Source organism: Mauremys reevesii, linkage group 3, assembly GCF_016161935.1.
Source record: "Mauremys reevesii isolate NIE-2019 linkage group 3, ASM1616193v1, whole genome shotgun sequence".
NCBI lineage: Eukaryota > Metazoa > Chordata > Testudines > Geoemydidae > Mauremys > Mauremys reevesii.
In genome coordinates this window covers 49402574-49430573 of record NC_052625.1, presented here as the reverse complement: position 1 = coordinate 49430573, position 28000 = coordinate 49402574, and the positions used below count along the sequence as shown (strand labels likewise).

The 28000-nt window shown below is 41.2% G+C and overlaps 1 protein-coding gene across 1 annotated transcript in view; it reads right to left on the bottom strand.

Moving 5' to 3' along the window:
* USH2A (usherin) overlaps positions 1 to 28000 on the bottom strand; it is a 577940-nt gene that overhangs the window by 30167 nt on the left and 519773 nt on the right. Inside the window, exons 62-64 of the mRNA XM_039530373.1 lie at positions 11958 to 12185; positions 9612 to 11128; positions 7322 to 7643 (exon numbers count right to left, since the gene is read on the bottom strand). Coding sequence (XP_039386307.1) covers positions 7322 to 7643; positions 9612 to 11128; positions 11958 to 12185 — 2067 coding nt within the window. The remainder of the gene's footprint in view (positions 1 to 7321; positions 7644 to 9611; positions 11129 to 11957; positions 12186 to 28000) is intronic.

Sequence of the window (28000 nt, the reverse complement as noted above, 5' to 3'; positions counted from 1 at the left end):
TTCTGGGAATAAAACTCACGAATCTAAATTATTAGCTCTCTGTGAAAAATATCTTAGACATTTTATAACTAATATTAAGTTATTGGGTGTGATTAGGGCACAGACCCCACTTGCATAGTATTTTGCTTTGTGCTCTGGTGTAATGTAATGCCAAGAGGCATTGCTTATGGTAGGCAGGATAATCATTGCCTCTTCTATGTACAGTAGAATCCTCCCTAGCTGGTGACGTAAACTGACTGTCACTACAGGGTGTCATTTTCCTCCTAGCTACTTTTAGATATGGATCAGCCTCTCCTCAGACAAAGCACAAAACAAAACACTATTATTATTATCATCACCACCTAGAGGCATAAACAGTATCAGCGACCCATTGTGCTAGATGCTGTACAAATACACAATAAGAAATGATCCCTCCCCCACACAACTTGCAATCTAAATGAGATAGACAGGGAGGATGGAGAAAGGAAGTCCTTTATCCTCATGTTACAGCTGGGGAGATGCGGCACAAAGAAATGAAGTGACTTGTCTGTGTCAGAGCCAAGAAATTAACGGAGATTTTCCAAGTGCCTGTCCAGTGCCTTAGTTACAAAACCCTCCTTCCCCTCTGGCATTTAGTTAGCATCCATAGTAAAGGCCTATAGATCACATTCATAAAGCTGGGTGGATTTCAGGCATGTGGGTTCGAATGATTCGATAATGTGTTAGGCCAAGTTTGATCCTCTTAACACCGCTCTATGTCTTGACTAATAATCGCATAACACTATTAAAACAGTAACAGTTGTGCTAATGCTAAATCCATTCTTGGGGGAAAATCTCACAACAGCAAACAGTTTGGGGATTAAAAATCACGTCAAAATGTAACTGCAGCTCATTTCCTATACTGCACTGTTAAACCAGTAATTAATAAGAGATGTAAACAGATTTAACTCTAAGAAGCAGACAATTTAATAATTTGCTTCCTATGGGTATATAATGATATAGTTCTCCCATTCCCCTGAGAGAGATAAGCAGATATTAAAAGGTCTTTCCAATACCTGTAATGACTAAGGGCAACAGCTAATTCAATAGATTCGATCAAAATCACCACTCCTTTCGCTGCTACTGATTTATGACTTTGGCTGTAGTTAGTCATCACTCATTTTAGTTTGCTTTTCAGTACTCATAAATTATGCCTCATAAATAAAAAGATACAATCAAGGAAATCATATCAATTCATCTACATCCCTGGAGTATATTTCCCCCTGGTGCTCACACTAATGTCTTTTTAAAGGATAACTTTGGAATATGTCAGAATCACAATATACCAAAAAAGGTCTGGCCAGAGTTGTACCTTAATAGGTTCGCAGCTAATGTGAGAAGCCAATAAATCTGCTCTGGTACCATTATTTAGTTAAATGAACAAAACTCTAGGCTTGATTCACAAACACATGACTTGTGTGCATGGATTTGGGACGATGTTGCTGAGGCAGTACACTGGCATGCAGCTGAGGTTTCTAAATGTGGAAAAATGTGTTTGCAAAATTGCTCTCTGTCTCCTCCTTTTCATAAACCCCACAGAGATGAAGGATACATTTCAGTGCAGTAAGAGGTATTTGGAACTGTGATCTCAGTTACACCAGTGAAGCAAAGAAGTTACTCTGGATTTGCTGAGATCAGAATGTTCCCTCAATTCACTTCTTCTAATCTGAACACTTTGTGGAGTGGATACTGTGGATTTTAAAGAACAAAAACTCAAGGAAGTGTTCATTTGTTTGATTTTGAGGTCCCACTCACTTTGTTTCTCAAACAATCTAATTATGTCTTCAGAAGATGTATAAATACTGAGACCCTAAGAGTTAAGTAGAAGCAAACTGGTCCAGAAGAAATTAGAAACAACCTGAATTTTCACATTTTCTGTATTGGGGTGGGGGTGGGGAAACGGGACGACATGATTATCGTCATTTGTTGTGGTTGTTTAATCATTGGCACATATCGCTGAACTCCAGGTCTAGGCTGACATCAGAAGCCTAAATGTTAAAATATCATGAAACACACTGTTCACATGGAACTAGAAAGTATCAAAAATCTTATAAGAAAATCTGCTCTCCTGAGTGAAGGAACAGAGAAAGAAAGAATTTTTATTTAATTTATGCCACCACATTTTATTGCATCTTTCTGGCAGGGATGGAAGAGGAAAAGATGAGCTGAAAGGATGAGCGGGAAGAAGTGAGACAAAAGGTTAGGGTTATTTTCAATTGCTGAAAATCCATCACTGGCCAGTAAGAGATCCAGCCCTTATTTCACCCCATTTTAAGCCAGAAGAGTTGCTTAGTTATTTGTCAGTAACTAAGCACCACAAACTGGAGCTGAGCCAAAAAACTGTCAGACAAGCCAGCAAACAAAGGAATATAACTGTCATTTCTTGAAGCAACCAAGAGGATTCAAATGCTTTGTACTTTCCGTAGTCGGATGTTCCATTACCTTAGCAACATTATACAAGCAGCTAAACAAACTTACAAAACATCCTGCCCCCAAACAACATTAGGAATACAAGCCGTATCTACCTTCGAGGATCCTGCAGGAGCACTCAAAACACGCCTCTCCACTTTCTCAGGTATTTCTCCAAGTGCATTTCCCGGCCCCTTCATATAGCCCCAGTAAATGACCTGTGAGCAAGATTGCTCTGCAGGGGTCAGGAATGGATGGACTCCTCAGCGGCTGCTGCAGCCTCCCTCCATGGAGAAATTGGTAGGCTGATGTGTCTTCATAGCTGCAGATCCAGCAGCCCCCAACACCCCTTGTGTACTCCCCACAGAGCACAGCTCCACATGTAGGGGTAAGGGTCCCTAGAAAGGACTTCTTCCATCCTTGTGGGGGAGCTGAACAATGTTGTGTCTGCTGCCCTTTGGATAGTCGGGATTTGCAGAGGATGTGTCCCTAAGCCAGGAAAGAAACATTAAGGTGAAGGAAGGGGCCAGAGAGTACCAGAAAAATGAGGTTCCAAGTATCTCTCCTGGATCTCCTACATAATTCAGGGATTATGAAGAGGTGGACCAATGTATCACAACCTTTCTGAGGAGCAGGGTGAATACATTATACACCAATAACTCTGCTGTCAAACGGAAAAGAACTAAGCCCCCTCTCTTACATGTGCTCACCACAGACACTGTCCTTCAGCTGAGAAGAACTGGATGAATCATTGCTGCTCTTAGACTGGCCAGATGGGTTGCTGTAAAACAACATTCAATGCTTTCTCCTCCCAAGGATCTGGGCATCCTGTCTTCAGAGTGCTCCCAGTCCAAAGGGCGAGGAATCAAGAGACTAAACCTGCTGCACGAGATCCTCAGCTGGTGTAGGGCTATCAAAGTCCATGGAGCTACACTGGTTTATACCAGCTGAGGATATGGGGTAAAATTTTCAAAAGCACCTACTGGCCAGATTTATAAAGGTATTTAAGTGCCTAAAGGGGTAGATAGGTGCCTAGTGGGATTTTCAAAAGTATCTAGTGCCTAATTCCCAGTTGAAATCTATAGGAGTTAGGTACATAGGCCCTTTTGAAAATCCAGCTAGGTCCTATCTGCATCCTTTGGCACCTAAACACCTTTAAAATCAGGCCCTTAGTGACTTAGGAACGTAAGTCCCATTTTCAAAAGTGACATATGCACTTAGAAGCCTAGGTCCCACTGACTTTCAATTAGACTTGGGCCCCTAAGTACGTAAGAATTAGGGATGCAGGTCCTAAATCACTCGGGTACTTTTGAAAAGTTCCCCTGATCTGCCCTTATAAAACACTAACCACAGGGCTGATGGGCAGGCCCAATTATATGAGCTTCCAGTAAAACATCAGCAGAAAAGAATGCCGCCAAAATTTCTGACCTCAGATTAGATGTTAATGTTATATCCATCAAACTGAATCCTGGTAACTAACAACATTTCTAGAAGTGCTGCAGAGGGCCCAGTCACAGAGGTTTGATTTTATCTGCATTCAGCTGGAGGAAATTTAGTTGCATTTAAAGTTTTATGTCCAGCAAACAAGCCTCCAATGCAGAGACAGCAGAATCAATACTGTGCTTAAGTGAAATATAAATCTAGGTTTCATCAGCATAATAGTGAAAGCCAAGCCCTATACTTATGAATAATTTGTCTCACAGGCAACATATAAATTGTCAACAATGGAAGGGCTACGAACAGATCCCAGAGGGATGCACAAGTGACATCAGCAGAAGAGGAAGACACACACACAAATCTCTCACTGGAACAAAATATATTGCTGCTGGCCGAGAAGGAACAAAACCAATTCAGGGCCTTGCCAGATAGCCCAGCCCAGTTACGGAGTGGAACCAAAATAAAAGATAGAGTTTCTTCCTGCCTCAAGTGCAGCACTTCGGTCCAGAAAAATTAGAACATACAGACAACCTGAGTCAGACATCATCAATAAATCATTAAAACCCTTGACTCAAACAGTCTCTGTGCTATGAAAAACAACTTGAAAGCCATACTGATTGAGCTTCTGATTGAGATACCAAGTAATTAAAGGCTGGTGCAAGGAAGAACACAATGTGAATTAAATATTTTTTGGTAAAGTATTGGAAGCATAAAGAGGCAGTGGCAGCATCTAGCATGGGGCAGGGGGGATTAACGAAGGTGGAGCTGTAGTCATTTGAAAAGGCAAGGGGATATCCAGCTTATGAGTCTGTGGCGGCAAACATAGAGGCAACATAGCAGTAAGCTAAACAGTGGCATAAGGAACAGAGCCAAGGACTTTCAGCTCAGAAAATACAGGACTCCACCTCTTCAGCTAGAGGAGAATCGCCACTATTTTCTATTGTAACTCCTGTCCCACCTCCCCACACACACACTTGCCCTTGGGTTTCCATTTTTGAGGATTTTTTTAATGCCTTAGGGCACATACAGGGTCACGTTAAGTGATGAGATCTGGTATTCTTTAGAGCAATTTTACCATCAAGAAATTAATATAGCGTGAGGAGAACAGATTTCACATTACTGTGGGACCATATATGGGTCCCTGAGGGTTTAAAGAACATCTGAAAAAGACAAACCTGAATACAAATACACACCAATACTTGACACACAAATGCATAGACTTCATCCCTGACACACACACAGTTGCCAGTGAAGATTTAACAGTTTTGGTCAAAAAAGGATTAATTGAAGGAAAATATTCCCTCAAGTATTTTAAGCATGAAAAGTTTCCAGCCTCTAAGTGGTGTGTTCTATTTTGGAAAGGACCCTTGCATTGTCCCTAGTGCTGTTCAGTTCACTGAAGTTTAAGGAAGGAGTTATATTATTAGCAACAGTAGGAAATCCAATAATCGGAGCCCCATCATTCGTGACTGGAAACACTCTGGTCAGAGATACCAGTCCTTTTCCTCAGAACAAAACCAATGAAAGTCATTACATTTCTCAACCTGGGGCTATCTAGGATCTCTTTCACTGATCTCAACACCACCAGAGGAAAAAGAAAAGATTATCTAGATCATCATATTGGGAATAAAGATTTTTCAAAACACACTGTAGTGAATCCATTTCTCTGCTATCATTCCAAACCCATTTCCATCATCCTTGCCATTGTTCCTTTGGGGTCCTGTCCCTGGCCATTGTGGAGCCACTGGAGGAGGACAAGGATAGCCATCGTATTCCTTCCTCCAAGCCCCAAGGCATAGTCAGGGGCAGTCTTGAAAGATTGTGTTGCTCATATTAACAATGTAGTTTCTTAAGAATAACTCTGTATAGGCCCGAACCAGCAAGAAGAACACTGCACTAGCAGTTGAACAGAGCTGCAAAAGGCTCTGATATGTGAAACAGATGTCCACATAGATGAACAAGGTGGGGCGGAGGGAAAATCTCAACAGCGCGGCCCTGTGAATACAGCAGCTTTCATCTCAAATCAAAACAATTCTTGAAGTTCAAAAACTCAGTTTACATAAGCAAAAAAGAGGGAGAGACTCAAGGTGTATGAAGATCTCAAAACTCACAATATATTATGCAGCACTTAACCAAGAGTGAGGACCCACTGGTGCCCAGTTATGGGGCAGAGGAGAATACTGGTTCATGTCTGTGAAAACGTGATCACTTTGCTGTGAAACTACACATACACCTCTACCCTGATATAATGTGACCTGATATAACACGAATTTGGATATAACACGATAAAGCAGTGCTCCGGGAGGAGGGGGGTGGGGCTGCGCACTCCGGCGGATCAAAGCAAGTTTGATATAACGCGGTTTCACCTATAACGCGGTAAGATTTTTTGGCTCCCAAGGGCAGCATTATATCGGGGTAGAGGTATATTTACATTTACTGCTAATACATCCAGGGCTAGTTTTTGGTGAGGTTGTAAACTCACCAGATTCATATGAAAACATGAACTGAATTTCAGAAAATGATACATTGCTAGGGGGACAATGGAAGTTAAATGCATAGATGTGAAATCAAATATAGCCATAGATTACTAGTAATCCTGTGTGATAAAGGAACAATATGCAGGGATATGTGACTTTGACATTAATGGAAAACAACTACAGGCCAAAGAAACTCACTTGCCTCAGGGTCATAGAACTTTTGCAATCAGAGAGGATTACTTTAGAAGGCCCATTTCTGCAACCCTTACTTACACTCACTGAGTGGTACCTTACCCTGCAAACAGTCACATTGATTTTAATGGGACCATTTGCATACTGAGGTAAAATGCTATTCAAACTCAGCAAAAGTAGCAGAAATGGTCCCGTAGCTACACCTTTAAACCCAAAGGAAAAGTAACAAGTACAAAATGAATATGAACATACAAAATAAAAATAACCCATCAACAGTGAATTAACTTTTAAATTTACTGTGAGACAAATATTTGCAATCCTACCACCTAAAATAAAATAATCCACTAACAAAACCAGTCCATCCTGCTTCCATAAAAGGTAATCGAATGTAAAAGTAAAAATAAAAATATTTGCACATTTGAAATAAAGCTACTAACAAGACCAAGCTACCTGGCACTTCAAAATAAGTTGGTACCACTAAAGTGGCGGAAATCTCTGATGTGCAAGGGACACAAATGCACACAAATTAGAATTAATGATTTTGATGAAGAAATGAAAAAAGAGCAGTGAATGAATTTATTCCTCATGGAATGTTATCTTCAAGGTCTGATCTATTTTAAATAAATGTGCAATAATTGTTTAAGTACAATACTATTACAATTAAAATTCAATTAAAATTGAAACATTTTATTTTATAATTATAACGAACAAGCATCTTTTGTTATTGAGGTGTACTGAAATCTTAATTATATCTGTATACCTTGTAGCTAACTGACTTCATTTCATACCTGATATTCATATTCTGTATAAGGCAGCAACTTGGTATCTTTGAAGGATGTTAAAGTCCCATTATAAACAAGCACCAGGTCTACATGTATGTGGGTATGAGTTGCTTGTCTTCGGTAAAGCTCATAATATAAAACCTTCCCATTTGGCCGCTGTGGACCAGTCCACAGAATAGATGCGACTGACTGGAATCCATCAGAACTTGTCTGCATCTCTATGAGAGGGGAAGGCTGCACTTCAGGGGGTGCTTCCAGAGTCTGTATGGATGCCCATTCACTAGTAGCGCATCCCTGCAATGTGCATGCTTGAACTTGTACTTCATATCTTTGGAAACACAAATCAGAAACCAGTCAATAAGAGCATTACAACTGTGCATATGCACTACACATAAGATTAGAATCAATTAAGGTTGTTTAGAAAGAGAGGAGTTTTCCTTAGTTATTTTTGTCCATATTTTTGGGGAAGAAAACAATTCACATTAGTGTGGTGAAGGGATGATGTAATTTCCTCTTGTGGGTCTGATCTTGCAACCCTCATGTGGCATTCTCATTTGTGTGAGTAAAATAAATGGGACCACACAGATAAAGAAGGGCTGTTGGACAGGGTCGTTTGTAATGGAAATGTGATCCAGAAGTGTTTATATTTCCATTTAAAGTGAAATGTCTGCTTTTAATTTCACTCAGTCTGCCATTTCTTTGTATTAAACAGAAAACGTCTTCCACAAGTGTTTGCCAGAGAAATTATATGGACATTGTGACCCACCCATTGTCATCCAGACACCGGAGATAAAAATGTCTCCACTGGCCACAGAGCACAGCAATCTTCCACTTGATCTGCCTCACTCAGACAGAATTTATATCCTACTTCCCCTAGGTCCAAGTTTGGAGAGTGAGGCCTGGTAGTGACAAGGTTCACTGAACATGTGCTCTGAGGACAGTGGCACTGAGGGGGACAGCTTTCCAAGGCTGACTGACAGCTATTCTGTAAATGATCAGCTGGAGAGAGTATTAAAGACACAAACAGATAACATTAACAAAAAAAAAGGAAGGAAGGAAAACATTAATCAAATAGAGACACACACAGATGCACCATTCCAAATGGCAAGAGACCAGGTCCAAGACAAAAATAATTGATTGAGTGAGTTCAAATTTTGCTGGCTGGGATTGAGGCATCTTGATGATTGATAAACCAGCATGTAACTGGGTTAATGTTGGCCAGAAAGGTCTTTCTTTGGGTGCAGAAGGCCAGGTTGGAGGTATTCGGTATCACAAAGTGGATTTATTAGCATAAAGTCATTCGCCCTTTGCTGCTCTAACATGGCCCAGCCGAGTTCCCAGGGAAGGCTCAAGCTAAAGCATGTAAACCAGACTCCAAAGCTTCCAAGAAATTATCCACTGATGAGGCCTCCGTTTCCTTCTTTACATATCAGAGATAATATCGCAGGGAGATCAAACGGTCAACATCACTAAATTACAATAATAGCTGAACTGAAAATACTCAAAGAGCTATATAATCTTTGTCTTTTTAGACTATTGCCTTAATTTACAAAACATTAACTATACCATATTATTAGTCTCTCTTACAATTTAGATTATTTACAGGTACCATGCAGAAAGAGTTGTCGACAATTTAAGGAATAAAAACGAACTTCTACACAAAAGATAAGAGGTTAAATAATCAAGAATTTGAAAAAACAATACTTTTACAAAAACAAGCAAGTTTGTTCTCACTTAAATCTGGTACAGTACACTATTTTAAATGTAGCTTGCACTAAAATCTAAACAGCAAGTCTGTGCTGTAAACACAAAAAAAAAATGAATCCCTGGTATAACTCAACTGTCCTTAGTGCAGATACACCAGAGATGAGCTGCCCCACAGATCTTTGTTTTATATTTTAATTCGGTTTATAAAACAAGGAAAAACTATTGTGGAATACGACTGACTTGCAAAAGTGTGTGTGTGTGTGGGGGCGGGGGGGTTGGGCAAGGCTGTGAACTTGAGTCTGCAAAGGATCCCCAAGGTGTCCCTTGCATTGCTTGTACCCTAGATTGACCTTGCATACTTTACTGAAAAGGCAGACAACTGATTTTTATTTATCTTGTCTTAGTGTGGACTTTGTGGGAATAAGAACTGTGGGGATCTGACCATCTGTTCGACTGAAGAAAATGTGAGACCCCGCCCCTCAAACCTCATTTTTCAGTCTTTAGGAAAGGTTTGAATACTAGCCCAGTCTCAAACTTTTTGAATTATCCTGTGATATTCATTCAACAAAACTAAGTATTCAGAACTTACCTATGGTAGGGTTTTAGGTCTGCTGCAACGTAGGACTGTCTAACAAAAGAAATGTGAGAGGTGTCAAAGTCAACAGTTTTCTTTCCCATTTCAGCAGGCTCACGAATGGAGATTGTATAATTTTTTATATCACCATTGACTTTTGCAGGAGGATCCCAGGCCACCAAAATCTCCTTTGGGGTCCATGCCTGCAGTCGAGGAGGTAACATTCCAGATGGAGCAGAAGGGTGGGTTCTAATTTTAGCTGGTGGGCTAGTGGTGCTTCCTGGACTATTATTTGCAGTTACCTCATAGCTGTATTCCATGCCTGGTGTTAGTGTGAAGTCAAGGTACCGAGTTTCCAGACCCGAATAAATAAGAGCTCCATCCCTCCTCAGCTCATAACTTCTGATTTTACCATTAGGATTCATTGGGGTTTTCCAGGTGATTTCTATTGACTCTGATCCTGTGACTAGCAACCTGGGGGCTTCCATATTTAGTGGTGGAGCCTCCATTGTCAAAATAGATTGGGATATGCTAGATGTGCAGCCTCCATTAGTACAGGCAACCAGCGTGAAATCATACTGCGTGCAAGGCTGTAGGTTTGAAATCAGTCTTGATAAACCTCTCCCAACATAATATTCTTCATCACTTAATTTTAATATGTACTTCGTGATTTCTCCATTTTGAATCTGGGGTGGGGACCAAGACGCATTAATCTGAGTGGCACTGATAGCCTGCAGAGATGGAGGGTTGACTAATGCTGGAGCTGCCTCTAGAGTTTGGATTTTGGCTGGTTCACTGGTAGAGCAGCCTCCCACTGTACAAGCAACTATTGCATAACTGTACACTGAATAAGGCTGTAAGTCTTCATCCATATAGTTGAAAGTAGTAGCATCAAAGCTGAAAGGATAGAAAACCTCATTTTTTTGTAGCCTATATGATTGGAGAACACCATTTGGTTCTTCTGGGGAGAGCCATGAAATGAGCACTTTATGGGGGTTAACTGATACATAGGTTAACCTAGGTGTAGCAAGACCTTTAGGGGCAGCTTGACTAGTCTTCGCCACTGACCAAGAGCTATCGGTATAGCCCACTGAATTCCATGCACGTATTTTATATTCATACCTTGTCCATGGCTGTAAACCTTTATCATTATATTTAAATGTATTATTTTCAGTGTTATATTCTGTGAAAACAATTTTCTCCTCTACTGTTGTTGCTCTGTTCCCTGAAGCATTTTCTTTTGTGCATCTGTGAATAACTTCATAATGAATTATTTTTCCATTTGGATTAATTGGTTCAGACCAGCTCAGTTCAATATTGGTAGCATTAACTGACTGGATTACAGGTGCCAGCTGAGACACAGGGGGTGCTTCATCTGTTTGGACTGGCTGTGGTGAAGAGCGAGTGCAACCTGCCACAGTGCAAGCCTCAAGTACTAGAGTGTACAGTGTGAAAGGCTCCAAGCGTCTAAACAGGAACTGACGAGATAAACCACTATATTCCAGATTATCGTCATTTAAAATATTGTACGTCTGAGAGAAAAAAGAAAGGGAAATCATCAGTTGGAGAATTTGCAAATGAATTCGAGGAGAGAGACTTATTTAGATACAATGTTTATCTTCATAACTTTATAAGGATTATTAATTTGTGACCCAGAAACTAATTTCCTTAACTCCTTATTAACAACATCTTAGCTTGTTAACGCTGAAATAATATTTTAACCTACTTTTCACAATTAATGCTGATTTGTTTGCTTTTTACATTTCACTCATCTTGGGCAGTGAAAATATACTAGTCAGTTTCACTTTTGATTATATTTACTTTCTACTCAATTTTATTTCAGGGCTCTAATGTCACAATATAAGGGTTACAAACCTTGCAGGTTAATATTTACACCCCAACAAAAACTGTTTAAAAGAAACCCCCAAACTTCATGGCAACATTTCTATTGAACTTTGCTGTAACAAAACCTAATGTGGGGCATAAGGCTAAATTAAGCTGAAAATATCCCTTTAATAGATACTGTTCTATATAATGAAGAACAATATTAAACTAATTAAGCCTGAATACATAGCCTTTAAAATATTCTTTCCTGTGACTTTGAAGGGCAGGATTTCGTCAGTGTTCTAGATACTCATAGTTGCAAGAAAGCATATAAGTAGTAATAGATATCTAAATTTGCATATACCTAGAAAGTAAGCATTGCTCAATCTCTTCATCACATCATACTTGTGCAGTTGTGTGTGTGTGTCTTCAAAGAACTCCTTTTTAAGTCTAGTGAATTTTAGCAAAAGTTTTCCAACATGATATTTGGCATTTTCCTTTTAACTGTGATGAATGAGGTTTCAGGATAAAGATTACCTTAATTACTCCATTGGGTTTGGAAGGCTCTGACCATTTAATTAACAATGCCCTGCCATTCTCTTTCTTCTCTACAGTGAAGTTGCTCAGACCGCTGGGTGAAGCTTCTAGCGTGGTCACAGAAGTCCAGGGACTCGAAAGTTGGCCAGCGTTGTTTACAGCCACAATGTTAATGTGATACGTGGTAAAAGGTTTCAGTCCAAACAAGTGAGCCTGATGCTTTGTTCCCTGCAGTAGGAATACAGAATATTTTCTCATTTAGTTTAAATGGCAATAATCAGTGTTTGTGGTTTACACCAGCATTGGACTGGGCAACTGGTGCTCTGACTCCAAAGATATCACAATCATTTCACAAGTACCACATCTGGCAGCTGGGCTCACTGAATGTGCATTACTGCAGCTAAGCCTTGAATAGAAACTCTTGTGGTTTGTAGGGAGCAGATCTTCTAAGTAAGCTCAATTCAGCAAGGTGCAGAGCACTCTGAACCTTATCTAGCAAAGCACTTATGCACATGCTCAACTTTAATCATGTGAGTAGCTCCATACATACTTAAAGTTAAGCATGCGCTCAAATGCTGTGCTGCGTCAGGACCTGAGTGGTCAGCACTTTGAAGGATTAAGACGCTAAGATCTGTATTATGCTAGCACAGTGGCCCGCTATGTACATCACACATAGGGTGACCAGACAGCAAGTATGAAAAATAAGGATGGGGGTAAGGGGTAATAGGCACGTATATAAAACAAAGCCCCAAATATCGGGACTGTCCCTATAAAATCGGGACATCTGGTCACCCTAATCACACACCTTCCATAGTGTATTCAGGAATCATGTGAATACCATACTGATTGGTATCACATAATGTTCTGGCAAATTAAAGCAATGCCATCTGGATGTACACCAGCATCACTGAGAGTACAGTTTGGTTCCCATATTGAAAACATAACAATCCCAAAGGTTAAATAACCATTAGAAATGGAGTAAAATGTCTCCCATAATTTACATGGTTAAGATGTTACCCAAACAACAAGTTCACAAGATAAAATGTAGTTGGGTCTCTGCAGTTCCTTAAAACGATGGCGTGTGTAGCATTCAGAAATATAGATAACAATAAACAACCCACTTTGAAGAGAAGATGGCTGGAAATAAGCAGGAGGACTAACAAATTTTGCTATAAATCTCATTGGGGACCAGGATGAGTTTCTCCACTGGCCACTAATATATTTAATTCTGCTTTTGCATTGATTACATAGATGTCAGGAAAACGACTGATAATTTAGTTTCCTTTATGTAGCAAAAACTGCTAAAGTCAATTTCCTTGCTTCAGTAAGTCATATTAAGTTGTTAAATGTTAACACTAGAAATTGTTTAATATTTAAACATTTGTTAAGCTACCAGACTCATACAAATTTTACAGAAATATTAATTTCTTTTTTAAATATTAAAAGTTAGATCATAAATATGTAAATAGTTATTTCCTCCACAACAAGTTAGTGCTTTCGATAAATACGGCACCACATCCGAATGACCATTATGAATATTAAATCTGAAGATGACACAAATGCAGACGATAAACATACTTTTCTGATAAATTATTCCTTTTCCCGTTAAACCAGGCAAACACTGACAAGATTAATAATGCAAAAAATATAATTCTTTGTTAGGAATTCCCAGTCATCACTGCCAAAAAAGCATAAGCTCAAATGCAAATAGCAATCACTTCAAACAGATTATATATAAAAAAGTGTTGGCTGCTGCGGGACATTTAGAGATATCTTTTGTCATAAGAAACATGGAAAGCATGTGGGCTATAAAGCAAAAACATATGTATATTGTCAATAGCAGCACCTGTTCAATTACAGTTTATTTCAGTATGGAGAATTTAGTTCAGCCCCTAGATGGCAATACTATCAAACACTTTTTGTAACATGAGTACTTAATGATTAACAACCTGCATTCAGTCATCCAACATACTCAAGGCAGCCATTAAAAAAATAACAAAACTGATTTCATTATAGATTCTTTTAATAAACATTTATGGCTTAGATCCTTGAAAGTGGAAGCATTCAAACTGCCACAGCCAAACCCCTATACAGCTGAATGCAAAATTATGAACTGCAGGTTAAAGTACAGAGCTCAAATTGAAGTTCATGCTTGGCATAAAAATCTGGCATCAGAAATTATGTTGGCACAAAACATGATTAAAATTAGCTTTACAATTGGCTGCGGTCTGTATTAATAGTTTTTATGAGGACAGTTATCTAATGGCCTTTAAAAACAGAACTTTTAAAAGCCTAAAATTTACATCCCATGGTTCGGGGGGTGGGGAGAGGAGGGACCACATGACATTAAATTATCGCTTCTGAGTTGTTACACAAAGACTTGTGGAAGGATCAAATATAGGAATATAAGCATCAGACAAAAATCAATGGCTCTGCTTCGTGTCAACCATACAATCAGGGGAGGGGTTCTAGTAGCAACAATGCTACAAAATAAAGAATTTTCTTAGATAAAAAGAAAAATGGGATTGTTCCAATAATCCTCTATAGCTTTCCCACTAACTCCTAATGTTTAATTATTTACGGTCCTCACCAGTGTTTGAACTGAAACAGAGATGGAGGGATTTCCCTGCCTGTTGTTCATCCTGTCCTCTGGAGACTGAAAAACCATTCTTGCCAGGGATGGCTTTTATCCCTGGCTCCTACAGACAGTTCTTGAAGTGCAAAATGTTTACAGGTATTATTTTTTAAAAAATATGCTTGGGAGAAGTTCTCCTAGAATACACTGCTAAGGCTTTATCCCCCACATCACCCTCTGTGAATGACTCAGATCAAAGTTGATCTTGTATCATCATAAGAGTCCACCCCTGCAGATCAGAGGGTGGACCCGTGGATCAGATTACAGGATCAAGGCCATTGTATGGAACACCCTCCCAATCCTTATTTGCAAAGCCACCCACTCTTCGCATTCAAATATCCACTGCTTCCATATTGCCTACAAGGAGTGAATTCATTCACCATTAAAAACTAACAAACATCAAGATGTCTGCAGGTCATAACTGAGTAACCGTGAGATCTGAGGAATGTTACCACTGTCCTTCTCATCCTTGGTGTTTATGGCTTATTATTCTCAGTCATAGGTCATTACGTTAGGCTTAATCCTGCAAACACTTGGGTGTTTAATTAACTGTATTCTCATTAGTAGTGCTCCTGTTAGATTTACTGGGGGCTACTCAGGTGAGTAAAGTTACTTGACGCCAGAAGCTGGGACTTTGTAAGCCCCGAGAGTCCCCAGAATTTCCAGGCTCCTGGAACCTTGACTCTGAGCGCATGTCTGCACTTCAGCTGGGAGGTGTGAGTCTCAGCGCAGGCAGAGGCACTTGCACTAGTGTCCGCTCGAGTTAGCACACTAAAAATAGCAACATGTGTGTTGCAGCACTGGCGGTGGCTTGGGCTAGCCGCACGAGCTCGGACCAGGGGATTGGGCAGGCTTGGACTTGGGCAGCAGTATCAACACTGCTCTTTTTAGCATGCTAGCTCAAGCTGAGCTACAGTGAGTCTGTCTACCCACAATGGGAATCACATCTCTCAGCAGCAGCATAGACATATCCTCAGAGCCCTGGCTGGAGCGGGGTCTCCCAGGACTTCCTGGCGTCTGGCTCCAGGGCAGTGAGCCTGAAAGCCCTGCCATGCTGACTACTCTGGAGCTGCAGACCCTCAAAGCCTGTGGTCCCCAGTCCCTGGGCAGACCGCATAGCAGAGAGTTGCCAGGGAACCAGGCAGGTTTCAGAAGTGGGTTGGAGAAAGTTAATCAACCCCAACTCGCTTTTGTAAAAAATTTAGATTTGGCATGCTGGCATTTTCCAACTAAACTGTTTTGTCAGAAAATTTCTGACCAACTCTTGCTGTAAGATGCAGCCAACCACAATCTGTTCCGTCCTCTGCAGTCCAGAACCACACCTTCGAAAATGGAGGATGACCTCTGGTCTCTGTAGCCACATCCTTGCACAACTTTGACATCTACTCCACATAGAGACCATATCCTTTTGTGTGTTTTGAAAAGCAGTGGCTCTCAACCTTTACAGAGCCTTTTCAGGCGTCTGATTTCTCTTGCATACCCGCAAGATTCACCTCACTTAAAAACTACTTGCTTACAAAATAAGACATAAAAATACAAAAGTGTCACAGCACACTGTTACTAACAAATTTCTGACTTTATCATTTTTACCATATAATTATAAAATAAATCAACTGGAAAATAAACATTGTACTTACATTTCAGTGTATAGTATTTAAAGCAGTATAAATAAGTCATTGTCTATATGAAATTTTAGTTTGCACCGACTTCACTAGTGCTTTCTATGTAGCCTGTTGTAAAATTACAGAAATATCTAGATGAGCTGATGTACCCCGCTGGAAGAATTCTGCTTACTCTCAGGGGTGATTGAGAACCACTGCTGTAAACTGTCCAGCACATTTTGAGTTGCAGTATAAACAGATAACGATAAATACTTTGTCCAGCTAATTTCACTGCTCTGACTGTAAACTATGATAAAAGAAAAATTATTTAAAATAAAACCTTTTTTAAACATACTTTCAAAATATAAAATGAGAAAATATGAAGCATGAATAATTTATGCATTTAGACTCACTTCAGATTGCCTCTTTTGTTTGTTTATTTTTTAATTCATGAGCACTGAAGTCACTTAAAGTCCAGAAACAAATTAGCACAGTCTTTCAGGCAGCTGAAAGGCAGTGGCATCCAGAATGCAATGTGCATGTCTTCCTGACTAACCTCTCCTGAGTAGCCTGCTCCTGGCGGGGTGGTCAAGACTACTCTGAGTCTTAAGAATTCTGACAGTTTTACCCTGTCTACTGTGATTGCTTTTGACTACTTGGAGTGCCCCAAAGGTGATAACAGGGTCAAGAGGTTTTTGTAGGTTGAAAATGATCAAAAATTAGCATTGATCTGTAGCTGTCAATAATACTCTGTGTGGGCAGACTCCCTGCACAAATGTTTAAACTGCATAAAGCCACACAACCGACTCATCTTTGAATCTATTGATCTGATGATCCAGCACTTTGTACTCTATTTTAAGATAACCCAACTTACCCCAGTGCCTTAGATTCAGGGTACGATTTTGAAACATAAAACTGCCATATTAGGAGAGCTACTGTACCATTTGAGAGCTGATGAACAGGTAACACGGACATTTATCACTTCTTTAGGGGTAATCATCAAAATGCAGACAGTCATTAATCAGCTATGGTGATTGTCCAGATTATTTCTATTTTCAGTATAAGGAAAATTATTTCTCACCTTTTTTCTGTTTTCACTTTACATCCCCCAACATCCCTCAGGTTTCTTCAATACAATGTCAAGGAGCCATATCATTCCTCCTAGAAGTACAATCCCCTATTCTCTTTGATGGCACCAGACGCCCTGCCTCCACGTATGATGAACTCCAGTGGATTAGGGATCCATGCATTGTTTTTTAACATTCCATCAGACATCAGCAAGGAATCTTAAAATAAGGTAATTCAGCATGATGCTACCTTTTCCACAGAGCCATCCATCCTATGGAATCTCCCTTGGCAAGGTTCTAGGGGTCTGAATCATAAGGGAGGCTCCATTTGAGCAGCACTGCCAGGGAGCTGGAAAGGAGGATGAGGCTGGTGCAGGGCCTCTGAGGGGATCACCAGGTACTGGGGACCATAGACCCTGATCATTTTGTATGGGGCAAGCTTTGCTCCACCAATGGGGGAAAACTGCACAAAGGGAACCTATCAGTTTTCCTCTTTACCAGTCTCCCTTGACAGGTACATAGACGGGGCAATGTGGCCATTGTTACCATCTTTGCTCAGAAAGTCTTAGGGCCAAATTCAGATCTGACGTATAAAGTGGTGTATATTTCACCATCATAATTTGGTATAATTTTGTACAGTGGAGGGAAGGACGGGGGCTATGAATAAATTATAGGTTTAAAACCAAGAAAGGGAAGTATTTCTTCACACAACACACAGTCAACCTGTGGAACTCTTTGCCAGATGTTGTGAAGGCCAAGACTATAACTGGGTTCAAAAAAGAACTGGATAAGTTCATGAAGGATAGGTCCATCAATGGCTATTAACCAGGATAGGACATTCTCTGAAGTGTCCCTACCTTTGTTTGCCAGAAGCTGGGAATGGGCGACAGGGGATGGATCACTTAATGATTGCTTGTTCTGTTCATTCCCTCTGAAGCACCGATACTGGGCTAGATGGACCATTGGTCTGACCCAATATGGCTGTTCTGATACTCTTAAATGCATCCAATAGGAGGGTATGAAACAAAGCTGGACAGAGCTTGTTTTATCTTACACTTTCCTATACCCTCCTAATAGTTGCTTTTTCTGCTCTAACTCCACCCTTCCACCATGCTGGTGCATAAGCTACGATAATTTACATGAATTTGGTCCTGAGTATTAAATCAAGCCCTTTATCGCTGGGCACCTACATAAGGATTTAGGAGCATACCTTCAAGCACCCAGGTTTGGAAATGTTGGCCTAAATTAGCATAAAAGGTGCAGAGTCGGATTTTCTAAAGCACTAATAATGGGGTTTTCAAAATCATCTAGGTGTCTAACAACCATCCCATTATAAATAACATAGGAGGCCAATTCTCATTGATTTGTGGTGGAACTTGTGCTGTTATATCACTTAGTGCTTAGAAAAGTCCACCTGCAGGGTATAAAAAATTTATTAAAGCTAGCGTTTAAGATCAAATTTACACAAGCTAAGAGGGAAGGTACTGTACCTCTGGGGTCAGGCTTAAGTTATGGGGGATTACAAGTATCGGTTACAAGGTTCACAGGATACATACATAGCACATAACCAGCATAGACCCAGATTGGGGTGCGGGAGTTTTTAAAACATCAGTGGATAAGTGGGCTCGTGTATGCCACCCATAGAATGTATTTAGAGTCCAAGTTAGTAATGGTGTGGTGAATAAGTACATGAGTGGGGTGCACTGGCATTCTAACCATGTCACCCCCTCCTTAACTCTGTTACTAACTTCTCCAATTCCCCTCTTCAAGACTGCACCTGACTCCATTTTGTCCCCAACTCCTGCCTATATCTCCTGTTAGTCCTCAGCCAGATCCATACACTCAGTCCTCCCTCTAGTTACAGCATCCATGTCTCCTTATGCACTGAGGTGCAATCACATACCACCCCCTTCACTTGGATGTCACTTGCAGCATACTTCTACTTGTATGCTCCAGGTGCCCTCCCCTCTTCTCCTTCAAGTTCCTCCTTAAAAGCCACCCCTTTCCTGAAGCCCACCAGTGCTGATCCACCCACATATTCTTGCCCTTGAACTCATATCAATTAACTCATGTTCAGAACCCCACCTATTTTGAAGTTCTATTTCACTCACAAATATGGTCGGGAATATAAATTTTCATTTTTAAACTATTAGGGTTCTAGTCCTTATGGTTGTAAAGAAAGCCTTTTACAAGTTAACCAAATGGAAACCAATTAATCTAGCTGAATCTGTAGAGAGCATGAAACAATAGTTCTGAAAGGTGTGAGACTCTCACTGGGTTAATGCTAAAACCCCCTAAAGACGACAATTTTAATGTAATAATTTAAACTTCAGCTCACCTTAGCCGAAATAGCTTGTTAATATTTCTAGCCCACAATCTCAAACAACCTCCCACACCTTTTTGGGTGCCAAACATCCCTGCTGCTCCTTAGCCAGCTACTAACACTTTAAACTTTCCCCCAATGACCTCTACAGTGGAGTATGGGCTGTCAATAAAAATAATCAATGCTTTAAGTACAAATTGAAAATGTGGGGACTGAATAAAATAAACAGAATTCATTTTTTAAATGAATGAACACAGGGGCCAACATATTGACTGTAGTACTCATTTTCATATTTTATTCAATAAGATTTCCATTTTTAAATTTAAATGTAGCTATCAGTCACCAAATTTCCTGTTTTCTGTGCTGGATTGTCACAGGTTTCAGGGGAACTTGCTACAGAATTTGAGTCCAATTTGCCATGGCCTTGATCATTATAGGTGGGCCTGATAGCACCACCACTTGTTTAGATTGCCCAATGTTTCCTCTTACAACAGCCTGCTTTTAGCTGGTTTAGTTGGGGGGAGGGACAGCTCAGTGGTTTGAGCATTGGCCTGCTAAACCCAGCATTGTGAATTCAATCTTTTAGGGATATAGGGCAATAATCTGTTGGATGATTTAATTGGGGATTGGTCCTGTTTTGAGCAGGGGGTTGGACTAGATGATCTCCTGAGGTCCCTTCCAACCCTGATATTCTATAACTTTTACAAACATTAACCATTTAGGCTGAAATTTTTCATGCTGGATGTCTGCCTCAGGCTGAATGCTTTTGGAAAGTTTAAACAATAAGTTGTTTTGCAATGTTAGAAAAATCCTGCCTACCTTTTATTTAAGATCTAGTGCTCCCATGCTTTTGGAGTATGGAAAGTTGGCAGGGAGTGGCCTTTTGCTGTCCCAATAAAAATCCACCCAATTTTGGCCAAGTTATAAGCCTTTGAAAAAAAATCTGTTTGCACATGCTCATGCTCCAAAGATTCCATCCTCCGTGAGCATGCTTGAGCCTCCCGCAGCTCCTAGTGCTGACCAGACTGCATATGCACAGGCTCCACATAGCAACTGAGCATGTTTCATCCCCTCACAATTCTTACATGTAACCAGACTGTGCATGCACCACCATAACAGAGCAACCGAGCATGCTCCATCCCCCCTCAGCTCCTATGTACAAACTGAGGGAATGAAAGGAGTAATTTGGGTCATGGAGCCTGATGAAACTGGGACTGGAAGTGGAGAAAGAAACTGTGGCTGGCTGCACAAGAAGAACAGGGTGTGGAGGATGGCAGGAAGGAATGTTATGACTGGCAGGGCAAGGAGATAGAGACTGAGAACCAGAAGGCAGGAAGGAATTTAGGGAAATAACTGGGGTGGGGTGAGGGAACAAGGATGTTTGTGGCCTGGTCTACACTATGCATTTAAACCAAATTTAGCAGCGTTATACCGATTTAACCCTGCAACCCTGCATCGATATAAAGGGCTCTTTAAACCGGTTTCTGTACTCCTCCCCGACGAGAGGAGTAGTGCTGAAATTGGTATTGCCATGTCGGATTAGGGTTAGTATGGCCGCAAATCGATGGTATTGGCCTCCGGGAGCTATCCCACAGTGCACCATCGTGTCCGCTCTGGAAAGCCATCTGAACTCGGATGCACTGGCCAGGTAGACAGGAAAAGCCCCGCGAACTTTTGAATTTCATTTCCTGTTTGCCCAGCGTGGAGCTCTGATCAGCACGGGTGGCGATGCAGTCCCAAATCCAAAAAGAGCTCCAGCATGGACCATACGGGAGATACTGGATCTGATCGCTGTATGGGGAGACAAATCTGTTGTATCAGAGCTCTGCTACAGAAGACGAAATGACACAGCATTTGAAAAAATCTCCAGGCTATGATAGACAGAGGCCACAGCAGGGACTCAGCACAGTGCTGCGTGAGAAGCGTAATGGAAAGCCAAAGAATCAAATGGACGCTCATGGAGGGAGGGAGGGGGGACTGAGGACTCCAGCTATCCCACAGTCCCTGCAGTCTCTGAAAAGCATTTGCATTCTTGGCTGGGCTCCAAGTGCCTGAAGGGTCAAAAACATTTTCCCGAGTGTTTCAGGGTATATGTCGTCAATTTACACCCTTCCCACCCCCCGAAAGAAAAGGGAAAAAAATCATTTCTCGCCTTTTTTCAATGTCACTCTATGTCTACTGCATGCTGCTGGTAGACGGGGTGCTGGAGCGCTAAACAGCAGCATCCTCTCCCCTCCCCTCCCTGGTGGCAGATGGTACAGTGCAGAAGGACTGGTATCCGTCCTCGTCATCAGCCCGTGAGTGCTCCTGGCTGGCCTCGGTGAGGTTGGCCAGGGGCACCTGGGTAAAAATAGGAATGACTCCTGGTCATTCCCAGCAGATGGTACAGAACGGCTGGTAACCATCTTCATCATAGCAACTGGGGGCTGAGCTCCATCAGCCCCCCCCCATCATGTCTAAAGAAAAGATTCTGTACTGCCTGGACTATCATAGCAGCGGAAGGCTGGTCTCCTCTCCCTGCCCACCCTTTAATGTCCTGCCTGGACTATCATAGCAGCTGGAGGCTTCCTTCCCCTCATTTTATCTCACTAAAAAGTCTGTTTCTTATTCCTGCATTCTTTATTACTTCATCACACAAATGGGGGGACACTGCCACGGTAGCCCAGGAGGGTTGGGGGAGGAGGGAAGCAACGGGTGGGGTTGTTGCAGGGGCACCCCCTAGAATGGCATGCAGCTCATCATTTCTGCGGGATCTCTGGGGCTCTGACACGGAGCGGTTGTGCTCTCTGGTTCTCTAGTAAACTTGCCCCATAGTCTAGGCTGGACTGACTCTATTTTTAGACAAAACATAGGAAGGGAATGACCCAGGGAGTCATTCCCATTTTTGCCTATGCACCCCTGGCCGACTTCAGTGAGCCCAGCCAGGAGCACCCATGATAGCAGCAGACGGTACAGAACGACTGATAACCATCATCTCATCACCAATTTACAATGGCAGACAGTGCAATATGACTGGTAACCGTCTCTGCTACCTTGCAAAGGCAAATGAATGCTGCTGTGTAGCAGTGCAGTACCGCGTCTGTCAGGAGCATCCAGTACACATATGGTGACAGTGACAAAAGGCAAAACGGGCTCCATGATTGCCATGCTATGGCGTCTGCCAGGGCAATCCAGGGAAAAAGGGCGCAAAATGATTGTCTGCCATTGCTTTCCCGGAGGAAGGATTGAGTGACGACATTTACCCAGAATCACCTGTGACACTGTTTTTGCATTGGGATCTCAACCCAGAATTCCAATGGGCAGGGGAGACTGCGGGAACTATGGGATAGCTACGGGATAGCTAGCCACAGTGCAACGCTCTGGAAATCGACACTAGCCTCGGTACATGGACGCACACCGCCAAATTAATGTGCTTAGTGTGGCCGCGTGCACTCGACTTTATACAATCTGTTTTACAAAACCTGTTTATGTAAAATCGGAATAATCCCGTAGTGTAGACATACCCTGTGACTGAGAACTAATTGGCTGGTGAACACTGAGATCAGACAAGTAGCTGGAGGGAGATGGAAGACTGGGACTGGCTGAAAAAGGAGGCTGGGGTTGGGAACCAGTGGAGGGAGGAATTGAGGGCGAGGGGAAGATCTAATGAGATGCCAGGGTGCGGGTAAAGAACTGGGAGTGGCTGGGCAAAGAGAGTGAGACAAGGATACAGGGATGAGAGAGTGCGATGAAGAGTTAGCCCTCAGGAGACTGAGATTGGAGGAGGAGCTTGTGGAGGGAGACTGGGACTGAGAGCCAGTGTTTACAAGGGGAGGAGGAGATGGAGAGAATGTGGCAACTCAAGCTGGGGCAGTGGGGAGAGACGGATTGGACAGGGAGCCAAGAGGTGGAACTGAGACTGGCTAGGAAGGAGACTGGAGACAGGGATTCAAGGCAGGAAAGGGACTGGGAGAGGAAGAGTGGACTCAGATGGGGAATTAAGCGAGGAAATGGCTGGGTAAGGCGACTGGGACTAGGATGAGATGTCTCAGGAGTGGAGACTGGGAGTGGATGGCAAGAAAAATGGGTCTAGGATGAGTAGCCATGGGTGGGGAAGATACAGGACTGGGACAGAGACAGGTTGGAGAAGATGAGACGGAAGGGTTGTGACCACTAGAACACACTCCCTGAAGATTCCTGAGTCTCACCTTTCCTCTGCGGTCAGCAAATATCTGTGAAACCCACTGGTAAAGTGTGTGTCTCTTCCCCCCGTTAGTGCCAGGCAACCTACTACTGCTGTCAGCTACTCTGCTGACTCAATGGCACAGGTTTCAGCCAAATGTTCCAGTTGTGCTGCTGTACCGTGCTGGTGTCAACATGATGCTACGTGATGGAATTTGTTTGTTTTTCAGTTTGCTTTTTTAAAAATCTAGGTAATTACACACAAAAACTATGTTAAAAATACTGCATAAGCAAAGCCAGCCATCAAAAGTTGGGAAATACCTGTACAACCTTAACTCAATCTTCTGTGTGTATGCACTATGATATAGTCTTTAATGGCATTTTCACATACTTTTTTTGCCAGAGGACTCCTGGCACATTCAGGGTACAGGGCAGACCTACACAGGGGGATGAATCAGGGTTGTGTAGTGAAGGAAACTGTTGTCTTTAGGACCCTGCCTCATTTGTTGCAGATGAAGATGTGTAGTGAATGATGCATGAGATTGCAGGAAGAGAAAGTACTGTCTCTTGGTGAAGGCGGTTGACTCCTGCCCTGGAGAACTGGATTCTTTTCACAGGTAGTCACTATTTGTGTATTCCTCATTTCTGGGTACACAACCTGAGATGCTTGGGTCTAACTTGCATAAGCACTCACAGCTGCAACTGAAGTCAATTGGAGCTGTGCTTTGAATGTAGAAAGTGCTATATAATGCTAAGTACTCTAAAAATCGGGTCCTAGGTAGCTCAAGTTCTTCTTTCTTCATCTTTCCACACCCACAAGTGCATAGGGCATCTACTACTTTCCTCCATTTATTTCAGTCTTGTGTTGGTCTGTTCAGGCTTCTGAGTGTCATGTTGATGGACTTGGCTTCTTTCTCTACTGTTCTGCATAATGTTTCTCTAGGTCACCCTCTTTTTCTCTTCTCAGGTGGTATCCATTTTATCACTTGATGTGGAAGTCGTGTTGGTGTCCTAAAGACATCCATCATCATCCTCTTACCATGCTTTAGGTTGGTTTGCTCTACTTAGAATTTCTGATGTTGCAAGATACTCTCCCCAATGGACTCTGAAGATCTTCCCCACATATTTCCTTTGGAATGCGTTGATTTACTTATCAATGTCTATTGTAGATTTATGAGACTATGCTCCATAAATGCTGGAATTAAAAATTAATATTTTCTATCAGTGCTAATCATGCTGCTTTTCTAAATCTTTTCAAGTTTATGAAAGTTGTTTGCTGCTTTTGATATTTCTTGCTTGATATCTAGCATTGTGTCACCATCATTGCATACCTCACTCCCTAGGTAAGTAAAATGACTTACTTTGTCTACTGTTTCTTCATCTACTCCGATGGCTGCGTTTGGGACATTGACAGCCATATATTTTGTCTTTTCCTTTTTGATAAATAAACCAACTTGTTTTGCTGTGTCAGAATTGCCAAAGAAGGGTGACCTTACCAACTGCAATAACTGGAGAGGAATCACATCATCTCAGTGCCTTGGAAAAGCATGTGCAACATTATTCTGGAACATATCAGGAAACAAATAGATCTCCAAATTACAGAGGAACAAGTGGGGTTTAGACCACTGAGATTATGTACTGACCATATTGTTGTTCTCAGATACATTATAGAACAAAAAGTATGGAGTGGTAAACACCTCTTGTGATAAATTTTATAGATTTCCAGAAGGCTTTGGACAGGGTGCACAGAGAGAGTCTTTGGAAAATTATGACATATTATGGAATACCAGCAAAAATAATTAGAATAATCAAGGATCTATATGGTAACAAATATTCAGTCAGAAATCGTGACAACATCAGACACTGGCTTGCAGTGGAGTAAGGCAAGAGTGTATTATGTCCCCACCGTTGTTCACAGTAGTCGTTGTTTATGTCATGAGAAAAGTAACTGCAGAAGGCAGCTGAGGAATTTCATGGACAAATGATAAAGCACACTTGGATTGCCTCATTTTTGCTGATGACATTGTGATGTTTAGTTCAACGCATCACTTAATGGAAGAAAAAGTACCTCAAATTGGGCACTCAAAATTAGTGGAAACTTTTGACCTTCATCCCTCTGTGCTTAATAATTCTATATTCAGAGCAGAGTTTGAACAGAGTGCTGCAAATAAGGGCTAGAGTCACACAGTGACCACTGAAGATAAAGCAAAACATTGAGTAGCTGCTCATTAAGTGAGCACCGTCCATCCTGGTCATTAAATGAGACAGGAGTCCTATGGAAAAAAATCATATAATTAAAAATGTAATAATGTAATTAAAGTATGTATCATAATGCATACACACAAGGGGGACAAATTATTTTTTATGCCATATAGGGAACCTTTAATTCTGGAATTTCTTAACTTTTGAGTAATTGAATTTGCAATTTTAATAACGTTCTTTTAACATAGTTTTTGTGTGTGAGATCATATTTCAACTTGTTAGCTCCTTGAGGAAGTGATCTGAGGTCCAAACCTGCTCCCATTTAAGTTAATGGGAGTTTTGCCATTGACTTCAATGAGAAATGGCTCCTAGTCCTATGAAGGCTCCATCTTTTAGTCCTTGCTGATGAGCTTGGTCCTGCAACATGCTAACAGTCTTCTGGTGGACTGTGAATGGCCTCAACTCTTATGACTCAGCACATTTCCTATGGGGACTGTCCTACGGAAATCCATGGACTACTTAGGTGAGTAAGGTATGCAGAATCAAGCCTTCGGTAAAGTACTATCTACATTTACAGTGCTCTGAAAACAATTAACATAATAAATAATATTATAATAATATTGAGTAGTTCTCTTTCTGACCAGAACATGTGAGGAACAGTAGGCTATATGCAACAGAGTCATGTATCACCATTGCCTATAACAGTAATTACTTAGTGGCACAGTAAACAGCATTTTTTCTTGGCACACCGTGATAGCTAAGGACTTGCTGTAGAAACAGCAACAGTCTGAATTCCCTGCTTTCACTTGAAAGCAAAGTACCATACAGAAGGTGGTTGATACATTATACAGTAAAATGAAAGCAAGTGCATTTAGCACACCACATTCAGTCACTGTTGTTGGCTTTTGGGTAGCAGCAGACTTCTAAATTATCAACAATGCCGTTGCTTTTTTGCTGGCAAAACATTATAGAAACTTCTTTTGTAAAGTCAGCATTTCAGTAGTTCACTCTACTCCTATGGCAGCAAGACCTTGTTTTTTTTAAATCCACAAAGAAAAACTTTTCTTTTTAATTTCCCTAATTCTACTGAATACTCGTTCCTTCAAAGAGATACGTCTCTGCATTGGTACCTGTCTAATGTTGCATTGAGAAATGCTGAAATCCAACAAGAGATTTCCCTGCATTACTAACTTAAAAAATAAGGTAAAAAATAACAATAACTTGACCTTCTGCTATAGATACCCTCTGTCAGACAATGTCAAAATGCTTTGCTAATATTAATATTTACCCCTTGCAGCATTCCTAAGATGTACTATAAAGTAAGCCAGAGTCTTTTCCACTCCTTCCAACTTACATTTCTCCTATTTTCCCCTCCCAATATTGATAGTTATTATTCTCTTCTATGAGAAAACCAATTGGAAAGGGATGGAAAATATCTTTAAATAGTCTGGATAACTGACTGGCCTTTTCTTTTCAGACTTTGCTTTCTATAAACCAGAATCTGCTACCCTTACTCACACTGAATAGAACTCTACTTCTTGAGCAGTCACATGGAGATCAAGTTACTATTCAAAATAAGGGAGGCAGAATCTGGTCTAAAATATTTAATATGGATTTTGAAACCAAACAAACAAATACAGTAGATAATATTTAAACTCAATTGCAAAAGAGTAAACTTCACACTTGAAAAAAAAGGGAAAAGTAAAAATTCTGCCTTTATTAGAGCAAGACATGCTTGGGAGAGGAAAAGCAGAACAGTTACAGTCAACCAGCGCCATCCTGATTGTGCCACATATTGTAATATCAAACATTATTATACACAGTGCAACAGGCTGGTAGGGTTTTTGTGTTGACCTAACCTTATAAGCAGTGGTTGGAATCTGCACAAACCAACTGGTTCACTGTGGTCCTGCATCTTCTTAGACCCACCCAAACATATAGGACATGGGAATGGTTCTTTGGACAGAGGAATTAGGGCATAGGATGGAGATGTCTCTTTAGGGAAACCCTAGGAGCAGACAAATCTGGGCAGAAAGATCAGGCTGAGCTTTATA